At 53.2% G+C, this 19,612-nt stretch overlaps 2 protein-coding genes across 5 annotated transcripts; one reads left to right on the plus strand and one right to left on the minus strand.

The window, feature by feature from the left end:
- The first annotated feature begins 650 nt into the window (after positions 1-650).
- TPM2 (tropomyosin 2) lies at positions 651-8,056 on the plus strand. Of its 4 annotated transcripts, none has more exons than XM_045780563.2 (9): positions 651-904; positions 1,334-1,459; positions 4,328-4,461; positions 4,559-4,676; positions 4,774-4,844; positions 4,984-5,059; positions 5,561-5,623; positions 5,786-5,855; positions 7,907-8,056. In XM_045780563.2, exons 1-9 carry the CDS (start codon positions 791-793, stop codon positions 7,987-7,989), a joined length of 855 nt encoding a protein of 284 aa, XP_045636519.1. In that variant the 5' UTR covers positions 651-790; the 3' UTR covers positions 7,990-8,056. The 4 variants fall into 4 exon arrangements, with proteins under 4 accessions (XP_045636519.1, XP_045636516.1, XP_045636517.1 ...); XM_045780560.2 differs by lacking the exon at positions 4,984-5,059 and adding an exon at positions 5,309-5,384; XM_045780561.2 differs by lacking the exon at positions 7,907-8,056 and adding an exon at positions 6,864-7,181.
- Positions 8,057-9,005: 949 nt separating this feature from the next.
- CA9 (carbonic anhydrase 9) lies at positions 9,006-19,610 on the minus strand. The gene is made up of 11 exons (XM_045780553.2): positions 14,401-19,610; positions 13,559-13,588; positions 13,115-13,285; positions 12,794-12,936; positions 12,623-12,715; positions 11,494-11,560; positions 10,414-10,571; positions 10,074-10,218; positions 9,891-9,917; positions 9,386-9,467; positions 9,006-9,243 (listed from the first exon to the last, which is right to left on the minus strand). Exons 1-11 carry the CDS (start codon positions 14,765-14,767, stop codon positions 9,171-9,173), a joined length of 1,356 nt encoding a protein of 451 aa, XP_045636509.2. The 5' UTR covers positions 14,768-19,610; the 3' UTR covers positions 9,006-9,170.
- Positions 19,611-19,612: the final 2 nt, after the last annotated feature.

A 19,612-nucleotide genomic window follows, 5' to 3' on the forward strand; every position in this document is an offset into this window, starting at 1 on the left:
CAGGGAAGGAGAGGTCAGGCCCGCCCTCGGGGGCAGCAGGCCGGGCCTCGCTCCTCACTGGGCCGGGGCTCTAGGCTCCCCTCCTGCCTCAGTTTCCCAAGTCCCTGGTGAGACTCACCGCTGTCACTACCACGTCGGTAACGCAGACCCAGAGTCTGGGACTCAGGGTAAACTGAGGTACTCGAACCACGGAGGAGCCCCGCCTCCCAAGAGACATTTAATCCAAGGGGATTTACAGGAAACTTCTAAATTAAGGGCAGCGGCTGCTGCAGCTGAGGGGGGCACGCGGCTCCCTGCGCCCGCGCAGCTGCCGTGAGCTCACGCCCCGAAATAGCCCCAGGGGCCCCAGCCGCAGCTGCCACTGGGCCGGGCTGTCACTCAGAGGAAGCGCAGAGCCCCAAGCCCGAGGGTCCCCTCCCCACCCCTTCCCTCCGCAAGGCTAGAGTTTTTCCAGCGGACTGTACCAGCTACTTTACCTTCCGACGGCTGGGGGGTGGGAGAGGGGAGGAGCCTCGAGGGGGCGGTCCCGAGGGGGTGGGCACAGGGGGCGGCCGTGCCCCCCCCTACACCGGGCTGTGCTTCTGCCCCTACAAGGTTTGGGCCGCGGTGGGGGAGGGTCCCGGCCCCCGGCTCCGCCCGGTCCCTCCCAGCCTTTTAGGCGCCCGCGCGGCTGGGACATCCCAGTCCGGCTTGGCCCTCCTCGCCCGCCACCCGTGCGCCCGGTCAGCTCAGCCAGCCCCGTTGGTCCTGCCCGCACTGCCCGCCGGCCGGCCCGCCCCCCACCGCAGCCATGGACGCGATCAAGAAGAAGATGCAGATGCTAAAGCTGGACAAGGAGAATGCCATCGACCGTGCGGAGCAGGCCGAGGCCGACAAGAAGCAGGCTGAGGACCGCTGCAAACAGGTGGGGGCCCCGGACCCCGTGCGGCGCCCTCCTCCCCAGCGACGGAGGGGTAGGCCCCGCCCTGTGCCCCCTAGCCTGCGGCCTGCAGTCCCAGGCTCTCCCGTCCAGTGTGGGGGCTGGACCTTCACCTTACAGTCAGGGACCTAGTCAAAGCCACACTTAATCTCACCCATCATAGCCTGGGGAGCTGCAGTCCCCCAATTTCCACACCTGCCCCTGCAGAGCAATGATGGGCCCTGCCTCTTGGGGCTGGAAGCTTTCTCTCTACCCCCACCAGGTCCCTTTCCACACCCCTGGCTGCACTGTCCTTCCTCTGCTACCCTGCTTCCTCCCGGACAGCCTCTGAATACCTTTGAGTACCCCCCTCACACTCAACCCTGCCTCCTTCCTGAGCCCCGGGCCTGACTAACCAAGGCCTCTCTCTCCCAGCTGGAGGAGGAGCAGCAGGCCCTCCAGAAGAAGCTGAAGGGGACAGAGGATGAGGTGGAAAAGTATTCCGAGTCAGTGAAGGACGCCCAGGAGAAACTGGAGCAGGCTGAGAAGAAGGCCACCGACGTGAGTGTGGACCTGGGGGTGGGAGAGTGCACTGGGAGGGGTCCCAGACATGGAGATGAAGGGAGAAGGGGACCTAGACATCCCCAGCACCAGGACAGAAATGGTTTCCTCTCAGAAACCCAGGCTAGGGCAAGGTTGCACAATTAACCTAAGCCAGTGGGTAAATCAAAACCACCCACCACTTCCTCCAGAAGACGCAGCCTTGTAACTCTATTTGGTTCCAAGCTCTTAGAATGTACAGTGATCAAGCAGTGAGTCATCGTGGGTGGGGGTCAAGAATTTACCATCTACCTCAGCTAATCCTCTAGCGGGAAGTGGAGAAGAGGCTGCAGCTCCATTCGTGGGGTGTGGGTGTAGGTACTATTGGGCAGGAGGAGGGAGAGGAATCCAGAGATGGGGCCTGACTTGAGTTACACCCCTGGGGGGCCATTAGAAATTCCCTGGCCTTGACCTCTGGCTCCAGCAGCCCTGCTGTGCACCGGGGCCCAGCTCAGGTTCTAATGGCCCCTCATTTACCCTCATTAAGGTGTCAGCCTTGAGACCATGCCAGGCCACAGGGTGGAGGGACAGGGCCACAAATGCCAAGGCAGCCACCTCAGCAGGTCCTGTTCACTCTGAGATTTCTGCCCACCCCACATCCCCTAACCAGACTTCTCTGTCTTCTGCCATTCCCAGCCCCCACCTTGAGGTTGGAGAATAGCCATATGACTTTGGATGCGATACTTGTATCATTCTCTGCCTCAGTTTCCCCACTTGCCTTCCATCCAGAATTAAAATGAGCCTATGATTGGAGGTATGGGAGGATTGGCAAAAGTGGGTCTGAACATCGAGCTCCAAGATGACATTACTGTTTATTTTGACCATTATCCATGTTCCCCAACACCTCCCCCCCCAAGGTTGGTTTCTCTGACCTCCAGGCTTGGGTTTGGTTCTCCACCAGCCCGGGCACTTGGGAGGGAACTGACCTGCAGCTGCTAGCAAAGACAGCCCTGGGCATCTGACGCTCTATAAATAACTAAGGCCCAGTGCAGCTGGAGGCAAGACTGGAAACCCAAGGAGCTGGGTGGGGGCTGGAGGGGAGGAGGGGTGGACAGGGACAGAGCTGGGGACGCAGGGCAGCAGTGCCAGGAGTCAATAGCAAACACTGCCCGGACTTACTGTATGACCTTGAACACAGCAGTTCACTTATACCATGCCTCGGTTTCTCCCTTCTCTCTTCACATTTATCCAGTGGGGACAGTAGTACCTGTCCTGTGGTTGGAGAGCAGCATCCGTAACTGGGAAGAGCTTGAGAAGCAGAAAATGGCAAATATCAGTCCTGTGATGAGGACCCCAGGACTTCCCAGACTCTTCAGAGTCATTTGTCACCCCACTATCACAAAGAGAGTTTTCCTTTTATAAAGTCTCATCTTTCTCTAGAACAGACCTCGAAGGTTCCACAGGGTCATTCTTCCTAACCCCAAGTGCTGTCCCCAGAATCCTTCCACACTGAGTCATCTGGCCCTCTGCCCATGATGGCCTTTGTCACTCTAGGTGGCCTCAAGCACCTGGAGGACAATCTGCGACTTTCTATATATGGTGCTGTTTCCCGCGCTGTGTGGTACTCCTCAGGACCCGCTATCTACCCCCTCTGCCCCCAGGGCTGCCACCCATCCCTTCCCTCTTTCACTTCTTCCCCTACGCTGGCCCTTCTCCTTTCCAGTCTCAAATCTCGAGGTCTTTGTCTCTGAGGGAGAGACAGGGGTAACCTAACATTTATGGAGTGCAGACGCTGCAAGCAATGGGCTCAAATGCTTTCTGCATTTTAGTTTACTGTTTCCCAAACTGGGCTTATCAGCAGAATCCCTTGGAAGCTAAAAAAAAAAAAAATTAAAAGATTTCCAAGCTCCCGCCCTGGAGATCTCGTTTCAGTGGACCTGGCACAGAGCTAGAGAGCCTGTTTGGTTTTACAGGCCTCCCCCGTGGCCCTGTTGATTATTAGAAGCACTGCATTGCCTTAGAACAGCCTCCAGAGGAACTGCTTGTGTCAACTCAGATTTAAAATTTTAGGAGGAATCAGAGGCCTAGAGAGACTAGATAAGTTGCCCACGGTCACACAAGTGTTGAGTGGGTGAGCTGGAGCTCACAGACCACGGTCTGACTCAGAGCCGATGCTCTTAACACCAAACTGCACTGCTCTGATTTTCCTTTATTGGAGGCCCTTCTTGCCGTGCCCTCTCTTTTTGGTAAGGTATCATCATTTTCCACGGACTGTCCCCAAAACCTCCATGGTTTTGCCTCTACCGCAGATCAGGGGCTGAATATGTGTCACTCACACTGCCCTGCCACCACCTCGCCGCCTCCAGTGGCCCTCCTGGCCGAGGCCAGAAGCCCCTTGCTACAGCCACGGATGTCTCCCATGGGCCTGGCTAGCCTCCTGAGCCCCTGGCTGGGAGTCTGACTGGCAGCCAGTGACATCACCGAGCTTGGCTCTGTGATTGGCTATTTTTAGCGGTGGTGTGGTCAGGTTGGCCTGGGTTTCCCCACCCCCTTACCTGGGCCAAGCTTTGCTGTGGAGGAGTCAGGGCTCCTCGGACCTGGTCTGAGCGTGGAGTGCTTGCAGTGGGTACAGAAAGACCTGCAGATAACCATCGGAAACTGTGCACGGTGCTAGAAGAGTCCCTGAGGCAGAGGAGTGGAGCTTGTTAAGGAATGCATGTTTGGGGCTGGAGTACAGAGTCTGGATAGAAGATGGTTGATTGAAGGAGGAAAAGTCTGGAAGCCAGAAAACAGATTCTTTCTGACAAGAATCTTACCATCCTCTGGAATCTCTCTGATCCTCATCCAAGGCAGACCACCCCCCTCTGACCTCTGGCCTTTGACCCACAGGCCGAGGCAGATGTGGCCTCCCTGAACCGCCGCATTCAGCTGGTAGAGGAGGAGCTGGACCGGGCGCAGGAGCGCCTGGCTACAGCCCTACAAAAGCTGGAGGAGGCTGAGAAGGCAGCGGACGAGAGTGAGAGGTGGGCAGGGGGCCTGCCAGGGGGCGGGCCGGGGAGGGGCTGGGAGCCTGTCTCTGCTGGGCCTGACCCCACTTCCACCGCGCTCCCTGCCCCCCAGAGGGATGAAGGTCATCGAAAACCGAGCCATGAAGGATGAGGAGAAGATGGAGCTGCAGGAGATGCAGCTGAAGGAGGCCAAGCACATCGCCGAGGATTCAGACCGCAAATATGAGGAGGTGACAGCCCTGCTGCCCCGCTTCCTGCTCCCTCCTAAACCCCAGATGCCCCCAGCCACTCACCAGGGCTCTGCTTGTTCTGTCCCTTTCCCCCCAGGTGGCCAGGAAGCTGGTGATCCTGGAAGGAGAGCTGGAGCGCTCAGAAGAGAGAGCAGAGGTGGCTGAGAGGTAAGGGGACCCTGGGGCGGCAAGTGAAACTCGGCCTGTTCCAATGGCTCTGGGGCACTCTGGACCGAGGGAGGCTGTTTCCCAGGCTTGGGGCCATAGGGACAGGTCCTGTTCTCTGACCCCTAACTGCTGCCCCCAGCCGAGCCAGGCAGCTGGAGGAGGAACTCCGAACCATGGACCAGGCCCTCAAGTCCCTGATGGCCTCAGAGGAGGAGGTAGTGACCTCTCTGGACCTTTCTGGGCAATGGTGCCTTCTCTCAGCTCACCTTCCCCCCAGTCTCAGGCTGTTTTCTCACCTGCTGGGGGTCGGGAAGGGCCTGGGGCTTCCAAACTCTGCCTGCTGTCACTCTCACAACTTTGCTCTTCTCTTCTCTCCTCCACCCCTTCCTCACTGTGCCATCTCCACTGTCTCCCACACTGTGCCCTCACACCCCACCCCAACCCCTGCTACACACCCCCTGCAGTAAATGTGGGGACCTAGAGGAGGAGCTGAAAATTGTTACCAACAACTTGAAATCCCTGGAAGCCCAAGCGGACAAGGTAGAGGGGGGTAGAGGGGCAGTGAGGATGGGGTCCTGCAGGGGAGGGAGGCAATGGGCCCAGGCAGGGAGGGGCTGGGTGTTCCCTGGAGACAAGACCAGGAGTAGCCTGTGGGCTCAGTGGAGTGAAGGATTTGTGGAGGCGATCTCCTGATGGCATGTGTATGTCCCTAAAAGTATTCCACCAAAGAAGATAAATATGAAGAGGAGATCAAACTGCTGGAGGAGAAGCTAAAAGAGGTGAGAGTCCCTGTCCCCACTCTCCCCTGAGCCCCCCATCCCCGACAGAGATTGCCTGTGGCAGGGACTTTGGGATTAGGGATGGAAGAGGAGGTTGACTTAAGTGAGAGTATCTGGGAAGGCCTAATTTTTGTCATTCCCCCATCTTACCTTTACTCCCAGGCTGAGACCCGAGCAGAATTTGCCGAGAGGTCTGTGGCAAAGTTGGAGAAGACCATTGATGACCTGGAAGGTAAAGGGATACTCCCCTAACCCCCAGACCTTTTTAAGTGGGTCCCCGCTCCCCGTGACTGTTGGTCTGTCCCTTATTTTCCCGTCACATCTGTCCCAGATAAATTACTGTCGGACCATCTAGGATTCCACCAGCTCCCGGGTCTGTGCCCACCATTCAAGTAGTTGCGCCTGGTGCAGTGTGCCCACTCCAGCGCTTCTCACACTTGAGTGTGCATGAGAACACCGCCGAGAATTTTTAGATCACAGATTCCTGGGTCCTACTCCAAAGTGATTGCTGACTCAGGGCTGGAGAATCTGTATGTCTAACAAGCTCCCTGGTAGGGGCAACGCTGCTTGTCCTCAGACCACACTTTGAGTAGCACTGACCTAGACAATTCGTCTCCAAGTGCAACACAATAGTGCGTATATCACAAAGATCTTTTTATTAAATATAGAGAGATTGGGTCTAATATCTGTTTTCATGACATTAATGGAAAATACAATTTTAAGCTAGATTTGATGAAAACGAACATCCAGGTATTTGCTAATCTGTGGCTATTTCTCATTAGTAGCAAGAATGTCGTACCTAACCTGTATTTTCTTTTTATTCTACAATAACCCGTTCACTTTCCTAATCCCCACTTCTCGTGCTTCCAGCCTTCTCAGGCAAGCTTCAATTTTATCTCCAACTTTAGGACCTTAGTCCTTTCTGGCCCCAGCACCCTCCCCTTGAAGCAAGCACTCCTGTTTATTCAAAGCACTGTGCCCTGTGTCCCTGGGGGAGGTAGGAGGTCCAAGGGGAAGAACTAACTTGGGCTCCAAAGGAAAAAGAGACGAGTACAGAGAGGGGAGGAGGGAGCCCTCATGGCTGTCCAGCCTGTTCTCTGGCCTATTTCTGTCACTCCATCTTTGTCCACCTCTCTCTGATTCTTGTTCTCTCTTTCCATTACCCTCTCTCCCTCCTTTCCTCTTTCCCTCCGTTCCCTCTCCGCACTCTCCCACCTGGCCCCTCCCCTGGACCCCCCAGACGAAGTCTATGCACAGAAGATGAAGTACAAGGCCATCAGCGAGGAACTGGACAACGCACTCAACGACATCACCTCCCTCTGAGCCCCACGCCAGTGTGGCGCCCTCAGCCCCTTCTCTCCTCTTTCCATTCTCTTCGGGGAGGGGGCAGGCAGGAGGAGCAAAATGGTCAGCATCGCAGAGCCAGGCCGGGCGCAGCCTTGGAGAGCCCCCCCACACCTGCTGCCCACCTTGGCACTTGCTTCATCCTTCTATCCACCCACTCCACCCTCCAGCCTCTACCTCTTTCTGCTGCTTAATAAACTCAACTTGGTCTCCATGCTGTTTTCCTGCCCTCCCGAGAGCACGTCCATCACCCCCACAGAGATCCTGGCTCTTACGGACACACCCAATCTTGTGACCCACTCCCCCGCACTGAGCTCACCCACAGAACACTGTGGCCCGTGCACCCCCTCCACACGGCACTGTCATTCTGTCACTGTCTCACTGCTGCATGTGGGCACGTATCACGCCATCAGTCACCGCGAGCCCTCCGCTGCCTCTGAGAGATGTGCTCTTGTGCCGACCCAGCCCAGTCACTGACCTCAGAGCACTACGCTGCGGTTCCAGGATAAAGGAGACTGGAAGGGAGACGGGTGGGGAGGTGCTGAGGAAGGGCAAGGGGTGAAAGGTCTGGGGTGACATTTGGGAAAACACTGGATGCCAACAACATGGGGCTTTCACTGCAGGTCTGTTTTCTGTCTCCAGTCTGTCTGTCTGTCTGGCCCTCCCTTTTCTGACTCAGTCTTTGCCTCTCCTTCTGTTTCCAACTCTCTTAAGCCCTCCAAAGGAGGAGGTAAAGTAGTTTATGACTTAGGCCTTCCCATCCCACCCCCGTGGCCCCGAAATCTTGAGTGAGGCCTCCGTGTCTGTCTTGGTCAGTCCGTCCATCTGCCCCTGGCACGGGATCCTCCGATTCCTTCATGATTATGTCTTCCTGTGCCTCCATCCCCCATCACCCCTCGTGTCTCCCCGCCCCTCCTCACATGCTGCTTCCCCTCACAGAGACCTTGGCCAGTGCCAAGGAGGAGAACGTGGAGATCCACCAGACTCTCGACCAGACCCTGCTGGAACTCAACAACCTGTGAGGCCGGCTCTGGCCCAGCCGGGCCGCCGCCGCCACCCCAACGCAATAAAATGGATGATACCGCCTCACAGGGCCCTTTAAATCTTTCTTTGGTGTTGGCAATGGTGGTGGTAGCTTTCCAAAGTAGAAAGGCTGAGAGGATGCCCCGGATGCCCCAGGGGAGTTGGGAGGGCCCCTGAGTGACCAATCTGCACAGTAGGACTTCCTTTTCGAAGGGAGCCAAGGGTTGGTGCACTGGGTTCACTGCAGAGGGTTGTGAACAGGCTGCGTGAAGCAGAGAGGCCCCGCTGGGCCGGGGGAACATCCGGGCCCTTACCACCCGCAGGGCAAAGGAGCTGCTGTCAGCGGCACTGTGCCACTCTAGCAGGCGGCCAGTCTGAAGGCAAAACTGCAAAGCTCCACAGATTTTACGTGAGCAGGGCGAAAGCCCAAAGCTTCACTACGATTTTAAGCCTAGAGGCTAAGCCTGCCCTCCCCCCAGACACATACACTGCTGTGTGTGCGCCCACGGCTATTCTATCTCAGTCACTTCTGCCCCCTTCCTGATAACATCTGTGCCAGGCAGTGATGCCCCCCACCAAAGATGTCCACACCCTAGTCCTGTGAATGTTACCTTACGTGGGAAAAGGAACTTCGCAATTAAGCTAGGGATTTTGAAATGGGGAGATTATCCTAAGTGATCCAGGTAGGCCCAATGTAATCACAAAGGTTCTTATAAGAGGGAGGCAAGGTCAAAGGCAGTTTTAAGAGATACAACAACGGAAGCAAGAGGCTGGAGTGCTATGAGGAAGGGGCCACAAGCCAAGGAATGCTTGGCTTCTAGAACCTGAAAAAGGAAACCCCCTCCCCTCAAAGTGTCCAGAAGGAACCGTCCTTACTGACACCTTGACTTAAGCCCAGAAAATTCATTTTGGACTTTTGACCTCCAGAACTCAAAGAGGATAGATTTGCATTACCATTAAGTCTGTGGTGATTTGTTCAAGACAGCAATAGGAAATAAATACACCATCCTCCTGATTTGGGGAACAAAGCTGTCTTCCATATGTTTTATCAGAAACATTTATTTAAAAAAATACTTGGACCTTAAAAAGGAAGTGGTATAAAGGGTAGGACAGGACAGTCTCCAGCTCCCCCCGATTCTTCGGGCTGGCTTCTCTGCACATTCTCCAAGTTCCGAGGCCTCTAGGCAACAGTCTCTGTGACCTCTGCTGGGTGGTAGCTAACATTCCCTTTGGTCCCACTTCCACTTCGGAGTCTACACAACACAAAAGCACATGAGAAAACTCCCCCTCCAGATGAGCCCATTGGCACGCACTGCATGAAACTGTTCTGGACTCCATCCAGGGAGGTGGGGCTGCGTCTGAGGGAGGGGGTGGCGGGAGGCGAGCAGGTATTACCTTTGCTGCCTTCTCATTTGCACAAGGAAGGCGACGCTGGTGACAGCAAAGAGGAGGCCAAAAACCAGCGCCAGGATGTCACCTGGAGGGAGAGGAGAGGCTGCCTCAGAGTGAAGAGGAGTCCGTAGGATTCCCTCAGCCCGCTTCAGTATATCCCACACCCTGCCCCCTGGCTCTCCAGCTGCCCTCTGTCAGAATCCAGAAGAGGCTAGCAAAGGGATGGGGGTGGATACACAAGAAGGAGTAAGATAAGCACCTCTTTTTCTACCTAAAAGCAAAGTAAAAGGTTGTTTGAGAAGGAGGATGCTAGGAGATTTCTGGAGCTTCATTCTAACCAACTTTTGCCCTGGGGACAACAGGGGAACCCCCTCCCCCTCGATCTGACACTCTATCTTATTGGGGTTGAACGTCTGTTCTGCAGAAAAGGAGAGGGGGTAGAGGTGGTCCTAGACCCTGAGGTTGAACGATGCCAAGGGGTCAGGAGCCAGAGAAGGGGCAGACTTACCAGCAGCAAGGCAGGAATGCAGGTGGACTGAAGAGAAAAAGGACACATTAGAACCAGGGGCTGTGACTACCAGTAACAGACACAGGCACAATGAAGACACATGCCAGGGTAAAGGACCTGGCGATGGCGGGTGGGGGGGGGGTGGGGGTGGACTCGGCAATCTGGGCCATCACAAAGCTGCACCTGGCTCAACAGTCCTGGGACTGCTCTCCACTTCAGCGGGGAAGGAGGCCTCAATCATTCGCCCATTCAAAGGCTGTGTCCCTCGGAAGTTCAGCTGTAGCCGCGAGTCATCAGGTCCCCACAGGGAGCCAAAGAGGGTGTGGAGCTGGGGAGGTCAGGAGACAGTGGGAGTGGGCTCAGGACAAGAAAATGAAAGGGTCACAGGCCTACTCACAGCCAGCACCTCAGGGCTTCACCCACTACGTCCCCCTCTTCCCCCATATGGCCGCTTCATCTCTTTATCCACTTTTACACCCCTTTCCCCCACATCCCCTACGTCACCACCATGCCCCAGCCCCACCTGCTTAGCACTCAGCCTCACTGTCTGGTTGAACACAGTCCAGATGACCCCCTGGGCACAGGGGGGTGTGGTTAGAGACCCCTCATAGCGGAAGTAGCGGCTGAGGTCAGAGGGCAGCAGTGCAGATACATCCAGTCCTGGGACCCAAGTCTCTGAGTCTGTGGAGAGGACCTGTGCTGGAATCCCACCTGGATCGACTCCCTCCAAAGCTCTGGGGTATAGGGATACAGGTTCACCTCCCAAATGCCAAGCTGGAGCAACTTCCTGAGACCACTTCTTCACTAAGCGTGTCCCTTCCCCTAACTCAGCACAAGACTAACTCAGAAGAAGGTAAAGGGCTGTGGGGCCTCACAGAGTGACGGAACTGCTCCCAAGGTCCTCCCTCTGAGTCTTCACCCTTACTTCTCGTACTGTGATACCGTGCTGGACTACAGATTTTAACCCGAAATGAATCAAAAGGGAAAATGAGCGGAATAACTTGTAAATAAATATAAACATTTGAAACCATAAAAAACAGATGCAAAAACTCAAAAAGCACAGTTCCCTCTAGTTGAGTAAAATGTAAGGTCCAGTAGTGAGGTTTAAAATGACTCAGAGTGGCTGAGAAGAGAAAGATTTCCAACAAAAGTACAAATTTAAAATATTTGATGCTTATGATGGAGAAATAGACAGTTTTCAGAAAAATTTTAGCTCCCGGGACTCAACCTCTGAAGTTCCAAACACTATCATCTATCTATCTATCTATCTATCTATCTATCTATCTATCTATCTATCTATCATCTATCTATATATTTTATTGGTCTTGTTTTGTGTCTTCTTTTGGTTTTTGTTTGATTTGGGGTTTTGTAGGGTTTGGGGTTTTTGGGGGGGGCTGGGGGGGGTTGTCTGTTTTGGTTTTTAGCCATAAAGCCTGTGGTCCTCTGCTCAGCTTTAAAATTATTGTCAAGATCATAGTCAGTCAGCTCACACGTTGGTTCTCTGCCTGTGGGAGGGAGCCCATCTCCATCCTCACACCTGAGGCTCCCCAAGGACAGTTTTCAACTAGGGTATTGAGGGTAGTGGCCAAACCAACAAACTGACCTTCCTCAGTGATTTCTTCCAAATGCGACAGCAACTGCTCATAGGCACTGTTTTCTTCCGGGCCCTCCTGGGAAATGACAGTACAAGACAGGTTTTTACAGGTGTCTAAGGCCATGGCTGGAGGCCTGAAGGTGAGGTGGGCTTCCCATACTCTTCCCCCATTTCTCAGCTCTGAGAATGCTGGGAGAACACAAAATCTTCTGTGTTACTACTCCATCGATCTACTTTTATTTTGCAAACAAACCTAACCTGCTCGGTGGGCTAGTTTTCAACGGTAAATTGGAGGAGGAGGAAGGTGGGCCACTTTACTAGGATAGGAGGCCCTCAGTGACCTGGGTCCTACTATCTTTTCCAGTCTCACTGATCCTATGTCCACATACGCACTCATGGGCTCCCCACAGAAAACTGTATCACCTTTGTATTCCCGTTTCCTCTACATTCGCCTTAATAATTCATGTGTTTGACTTTCGGAGCAAGGACATGCTGTCTCAGAGGCACCTCCCTGAACTTTGTGCTGTGAGGCTGGCGTTAAGGAGTCAGTTAGGCAGTGACTGAGCCTAGAAGGTATCTCACCATCCCTCCATTTTACTAGCCTCTTCGAATCACTGTGTATGTAGCCCTGATCGTTACAGGTCCAAAGAGGTCACTAAATATTTCTCTAGACTTTACTGCATTTCACAAAATGGAAATTCAAGGTTATAGGAGTATTCAAGAAATTACTCTTCCCGGTGACCCCTCCGTTGCACCTGCCATTCCCTGAGTGGGTCATATTTTTAGTCCACATACATTGTTGGCTCTGCATGGAATATCTTTCCCACTACTGAAGGCTTCGAGTTTGACCTCCTCTGTGAAGTTTTCTCTGACCACCTGTTTTGCTATGTCTGTGTCTTTTGTATGTCTTTCATGTCAGCCCCCCCCGCCCCGCCCACGTGCTGTGGGCGGAGCCACGGTTTCAGAATTCTTTGTGTGGCTCAATGCCTGACCTACAGGGGGTGTTGAATGAATTAATAAGTGAATGAGGACTGCCAGGTGCCAGGGTGAGTGTGCTAGGATGGGGGTCTCTGGGGACAAGCTACACTGAGCCCCGGGGCGTGGGGAAGCAGGGAATAAGGGCTCCCAGGGCTGGTACCTGCAGAAAGGCGGCCAGCACGGCCAGCCCCCCTGGGCGCCCCAAGGCCTCCTCAACTTTGGCAAATGCAGTGCTGAGGTGAACCACATGGATCTGGAGAGAAACAAAGGGTAGAAGTGGGCAAGACCCCCGGCCCAGCGCCCCCCTTCGCCTCTCTCGCTGCGCGCTCACCTCGGCTGGGAAACGGTGGCCGTCAACCGTGTGCTCTGAGCCCAGGCGACCCGCCGCCCCCCAGTGCAGATGCAACTGCAGGGCGCGGTACTCCCGCCCGGGGCCCAGGGCCATCTCCAGCCCCGGAGGCAGAGTCAGCTGCACTGCGAGGGAAGAGGCAGGTGAACGGGCAGGGCCAACCTACCTGGGAGGGCCAGCCTAACTCCCAGGCACTGACCCTGCCGGCCCTCTTCTCTAGGCCGGGGCCCATCCCCAGATAGCCTCCGCCCCCTCCCTGAGGCTCTGCAGCCAGGCATTCCCCACCCCCCCGCCCCGCCTCACCCGTATGGCCATTGTTGCGCAGGCGCAGTTCTGGGAGTGGCGGGAGCTCAAAGCCCAGGAGTTCCAGGGGTTGCAGGGCGGGGCAAAATACGGCGCGCTCTGGGCGGATATCTACCGGCGATTGGAAGCGGTCTGCGCAGGCTGGGGACACCTGGGGCCAGGGCAGGTCGCCTGGAGTGAGAGAGTGTGGACAGGAAGTCTGGTGACAAGATCAGGAACAGTTAGGAAAGCGGGGTAGAAAAAGTGAGGGGTGGAGTGAGAAGGCATGGGGCGGGAAATAGAAATCAGGGATGTGGACGGAGAGACAGGAAGCGGGCTGTGTTGGGGACTGGCAGACATGGATACAGTGGGTGGGACGCCCAGGACCAGAGTTCGGGATGGCTGAGGGGTCAGATCAGCAGAGCAGGGTGCCCAGGTTGGGTGTGCAGGGGGTGGGTGTCTCACCTCCATAGCGCCAATGACCGTGGTCATCCCCTGCATCAAGGAGAAGGATGAAAAGTCGATCTTTAAGCCCAGTCCCTCCCCAGCGGCCAGAAAGAGGCGGGTCCTCCTCAACTAGTAGGGGTTCTCCAACTCTGATGCCTTACAGGGGCATAGCAGGGAACGGAAATACCTAACGTGGCCAGGTATAGAGCACAACAGATTGCAACCAAACATAACACCATAGCTTGGCAGATGAAAGATCCTGCCGGCCCCAGACATACCAGTCTGCAACCGCTGTCTTAGTCTGTAGAGTGGGTGAGAACCTCAGTCCCCAGGCCCAAATCAAGAGACCTTCCTTTTCTCCCTGTCTCCAACAACCTTCCCAAGGATCCTGGTTTCTGAGTCAAAATACCAGGTTCTCCTACTTGCTATTCCTTCTTCCTAGGTCTCAGTTTCTTCACCTGTAGAGTGAAGATGAGGTGATCTCTACAAGCCCTCTGGCTCTTCCTCTGCTATCCACCCCCCTGCCATCTTTCCTCTTCTCTTCCCTCATATTCTTATTTCTCTCCACCTATGCCTTCTCTCTTTTCACATTCCTCATCTCTTTCTCCTCCCCAACTCCCCCCCCCCGCCCCCGCTTTTCTTTCTCATCTCTTCCTGCTCACCTCTCTCCATCTGTGCTTTTTTGTCTCCCCCTGAAAGGGGGAAGGGCCTAGTGGCATGAGATCCCGTGGGGATGGGAAAGGCTACTGTCCCAGGACAGGCTCCTTTCCTTCTCTGAATAATCCCTGCCTGGGCTGGGCTTTAATGCGGGGAGGACAAACCTCCTGGAGTCTAAATTTGGAGGGCTGATGACCACTTACCTTTGTTGTGCCTGTGGGCATTATTCTGGGAGCCCTGGGTGTCCCTGGGTGCCTCAACAGTAGGTAGATCCTCCAACTTCAGAGAGTCCTCTTTTCCTGGTTCAGTCTTCGTTCCAGGTGGGTCCTCCTCTCCGGGTGGGTCCTCCTGTCCGGGTGGGTCCTCTTCACTGGGTAGGTTTTCCTCGTCCAGTTGATCATCTTCCCCAGATGAATCCCCTCCCAACCCGGGCGTCCCCTGCATCCGGGACAGGCTCTGGGGACGGGCAGGCACCAGGAGCAGCAGGACTAGCAGCAGTTGCAGGGCAGGGCCCGGAGAAGGGGCTGGGATCGACAGAGGGAGCCAGGGACTGGGGCACAGGGGAGCCATGCGGCTAGCTGTGGGGTGTCCCAGACACGGTGTGTACGGGCTGTACGTGCATCGGAAACAGGAGCTGGGTGGGGGAGGAGCAAGCCTGGAGGGGAGCAGGCTGACTCACAGAGGGCCCTTTTGTAGAGATGGAGCCAAAGTCCCGTGGGTCTGCCTGGCCCTGTGCCCCTTCCCCGATACCAAAGCCTGGATGGGGGTGGTGTGAGGGGCAGGTATGTGCACAGGCAGGAGGTTATCGGGGTCATAGGCTCGGCCTGGAACCCAAGGCACCACCTGGCACTAGACAGGCTCTCTCTGGCACCGCCCAGCTGCTCACCAGCCAGCCTCAGCTAACACTGGCCTGCTTCCCAGGTCCAGGCAGAGAAGGGGAAAGACAGGGAGTTGGGGCCCCCACAGCCTCTGGCTGAGGGGGGAAGCAGCCCATGTATATATCCCTGGCCTAGCCAGGGAGCAGATAAAGGGGTAGGACAAGCTGCTGGGGAAGCCTGGGAGTGGGTAGACAGACAGGTGGGTGGGAGGCGAATCTCAGTATAAATGGAAAACTGAGTATATATAGGAGAGGGACTGTGATGGCTTTAAGCTAAATTTATTTTTCATCATATTACACCTCTGCTCAAAAACCTTCATTGGCTGCCCATCTTCTTCCTCTAGTTGACTTCTACGCCCTTCAAAATCTTACCCAAGAAACCTTTCCATTCGTTTTATCTCCTACTATTCTCCCTCATACTCCAGCCAAATTAAACTATTCATTTTTTCCCCAGACCTTCGACCACCTTTGTTCATCTAGTTCTCACTGCTGGGAATACCATTCACTCTTATTAACAAATATTTAGTTAGCATCTACTATGTCCAGCACTGGGCTACGGACTAAAGGTACAGAAATGAGTAAGACACAGTCCCTGTCCTAGGGGGCTGCTCACTGTCTAGTGAGTGAGGGCAAACACTATCACAATATTCAGTGGAGAGAGATTAATTCTGCCTCAGAAAGTAACACAGAAGTAAACAAAATCTGATCAGGACTTTGAAGAAGTAGCAATTCAGTTGCTAAAAACAATGGGGAGGATAGTATTTTGTGGAAAGGAAAGGCATCACATATCTTGTGCAGGAGATTGACAGAATCTGACAGAATATGACAATTCTCATATTAGGTTGTGTTGAGGGCTGGTGTGGAACATGGATTTGAGGGGGGAGCAGGTGCAAGGAGATGAAGAGTGGAAGGACCCAAGAATGGACTTGGGGTTCCCAGTATGCCTATTCATTTGAGAAATATTTATTAAGCCTCCTCCAGTCCTCCAGGTACCATTCTAAGCCCTAGGGATGCAGCATTGAACTAGAGAACTGCGTCTACTGTTCTGTAGCTCACATTCTAGTAAGGTCCCTACGGCTCCGACAAACCAAAAGAGAGTAAGGCCATCTCAGGAAGTTCCTATCCGCGGCTAACATTCAGTAGATATGTACCATTATGGTTGTATGGATTAGAGAAATATATTGAAATATCTCTAATCCTGTCGAGAACTAGTCCCTAGCTTCAGGGCTCTCCTGCTACCTCACTCCTCCCTGGGGACTCTACTGATCTCTTCTCTAAAGAGGTAATGTCTGGCAAAGCAGAGGCCCAAGGACCCCACTTGAATGCCCCAGCCAGCTTCCACTGTCATGAATCAGTACTTGTGCACTCACTACCCTGTTAAATAGTTTTATTCTCTCTCCTGTCTCAATCCCTTCTATGGTTCAAGGCTCAGCTCGAAGGCCACCTCCTCCATTCTCTACCACAGGAAGATATTTTTGGTGCCTCTGAACCATCACAGTTCTTTGCCTGCCCTTGCTAATGACCTTGCCCACCATCCAATTTATATTATGGTGATTTGTGACATTTTATCTGCTCTAATAGCCTTGAGTTCCATAAGGGCAGGGTCCAGTATTTGATTAAGTCTTTTATTCACCAACCATTACTGAGCATTTTTCTTTCTGCAGAGCACCTTGCCCAGGACTTGAGAAAAACCAAATCGACTAAGATGCCTTCTCTGCCCTCAGGGAGCTCATTGTCAATGACTTGTGTTTGTCAAACCACAACTGTTCCAAGAGCATGACGTCACATTTTTACAGCACCCCAAATTATCTGCCCTGTCAGATTAACTGTCATACTGTATACCAAAACTTGCACAGACTGAACAACTGCTGTCCTCCAAGGAGCCAGTCAGCCTAACAATCTAGGTTGCTATTTCTGGAGCCAAATTAAGAGCCATCCATGGAAATCTGATCCAATGCACCATGTGGAAGGTCAGCTTATTGTCTGGGTCAGCTGTGACGTCAGCACCTTGGTTAGACACTGACACATGGAGGGGACATGGAAGTTCCTGAATTGGATGGACCTGGACAAGACAGAACGTGGTAATGGCGAATCTAGTTGAGGTGGAAGAGGTCAAGGGAAGCACAGAAGACAGAAGCACCATGCTAACTGGAGCCTGGAGTCTGTGCATGTGGAGATCTTTCTCCAAGACCCATCCCAGCTTTCCTCCATTTTCCCTCTTTCCAAATGTTCTTCATATTTCCATCGTTTTCCTTTTTGGGTCTCTGTCAGGATTCCCTGGTACACTTCTCTGTAGCACTCTGTATGTCCACACGTCTCCCTGCCATCTCAGCTGCTTTTAGTCAGTATTTCAGAGTCTAGATCAATGTCGATGTGCAGGTCTCTCTGTTTCAGCCTTTTAATTTTTCCAACACCATTCTCCATGGTGCTATCTCTTTCTTAAGCACTTTGTTTCTGTGTGTGACTGTGTCTCTGGTCTGGGTCGGGAGTGTAGACTCTGACCCTGGATCATGCCTTTGCAGCTGGGAGACTGCCAAACTCTAAAACAGGTTTGAGCTCCCACAGTCTTATTCCGGGAGCTTTCCCAGGTTGGGACAAAATGTACTCGGGACCAACTGACTGGGGCGCCCCCTGCCTGATGATGCATGACCTCTCTGTGGTGCTTATGGCCAAGTCTTTGGTTGTTCGGGTCTGTGTCTTCAGACACTTAGGGCCATGTTTCTGCTCATCCCAGGGCTGCAGAAGAAACTCACAGTGATACTGATTACGGTGGGATTATCTGTCCCCTTCCACCCATGAACTCGTAGTGTGGACTGCCCCACATTCACTTGAGACAGTGTAACCAGTCCTCCACCTATATGGTATCACCCGTTTTCTTGCAACTCGAGTCCAAGGTACAGTCTGACTCAAACTTTCTCTTTCCGCCATCCAGCCCTTCAAGTTGTTTTTCCCTGATCTAAGTCCAGAATTTCTCCTTAGAATTCTTCGTGTCAGTGAGCTAGAGGGGACCTCAGAACCCTAACAGTACCGTGGTTCTTGTCTTGGGGTCCAAATTCCTAGGAGTCCGTAGTGGTAGGAATGCAGGGTCTGAAGGTTTCTTAACATTTTGGTCTTTAGTAGTTTTTTTTTTTTCCTAGTTAAAAAGTAATGCATGTGGGGCACCTGGGTGGCTCAGTCAGTTAAGCATCTGCTTTTGGCTCAGGTCATGATCCTAGGGTCCTGGGATCAAGCCCTGCATCGAGCTCCCCTGCTTCTCCCTCTTTCTCTGCCTGCTGCTCCCCCTACTTGTGCTCTCTCTCTCTGTCAAATAAATAAAATGTTTCAAAAAAATAAATAAAAATAAAAAGTAATGCATGCATGCTCAAGCAGAAAACTTGGGAAAAGGAGAAAAACATAAGGGAATTTAAAAAATCACCCTATTTGTCCCATTCACCCCTTTAACCTCAGCGATCCAGTGCCTGGCACAGATTAGGTGCTTAAGAAAATATTTGTGGAGTGCATTAACTTCAATCCCATCACCCAGAGATAACAACCACAACTACCTCTTGATTGTTTATCCTTCCAGTCCTATATGCTATACATAAATGGGATCATATTGTACAAACAGCTTTGTTAGCCTGCCGTTTTTGGTTGGGCAATATACTCTGTGTTTTTCCATATTGATAGGGTTTTTTTTACATTTTTAATGCTTTCATATTATTCCTTCAAATAGCCGTACCGCAATTCTCCTAGTCAATTCTCTACCACTGTCCAATGGTAGAGGTGGCTTCCAGTTTTCTATTGTTACAAACAACATTGTACCACCCATTCTGATATATACATTTTTGTCCACATATCTGTTTCTTTAGGATGCATTCCTAAAAATGGAATTGCTAGGTCATAAGAGTAAGCACATTTTAAGACTTCTCATACATACTGGCAAAATGGCACTGCCAATTTACCCTCCAGGGCCATTGCCAATTTTTCGAAAGACCTAACAAAGTAAGGAAAATCTGGTCCATTTTATCTTTGACAAGGTAGCACAGACCAATGAACTCCAAGCTTTAGCCTTTGGCCAGAATCACAGCAATTCTGACTACCATGTTAGTTACCGACGGTTGCTGACCAGGAGCTAATGGGCTGTCAGGTTTTGGACCAGTATGAAAGGAGAAAACGAGTTAGTAACTTAAAACCTATAAACTTTTGTCCAAGGGCCCAAATATTTCAAACCTTGTGACCGGGAGGTTTCCTAGTAGTGAAAGCACTGGGGACGCCTGGGCCCCAGAATCTGGCACAGGCCCAGGACAGAATATGAGCCGTAATTCTTGCCCCTTCCTAATTTTACAGAGAGGACACTGAGGTCCCGCTGGTGTCTGCACTCCCCAATCTCCTGACTCAAGGTCCAGACGGCTGCCTCAGCTTAGCGCCACTTCAGAGGAGGGTCATCCACTGGCCCCACTCGACGCTGCCTGAGCGGGCTTCGCGCACTTACAGCGCCGCCCTGGCGGTAGGGCGAGGCCTTACCGGCACAGACTCGATGCGGCTCGGCGGGCCGCCGC

This window comes from Ursus americanus, chromosome 18 (genome assembly GCF_024610735.1).
Source record: "Ursus americanus isolate L20-20 chromosome 18, mUrsAme1.1.p, whole genome shotgun sequence".
Taxonomy (NCBI): Eukaryota; Metazoa; Chordata; class Mammalia; order Carnivora; family Ursidae; genus Ursus; species Ursus americanus.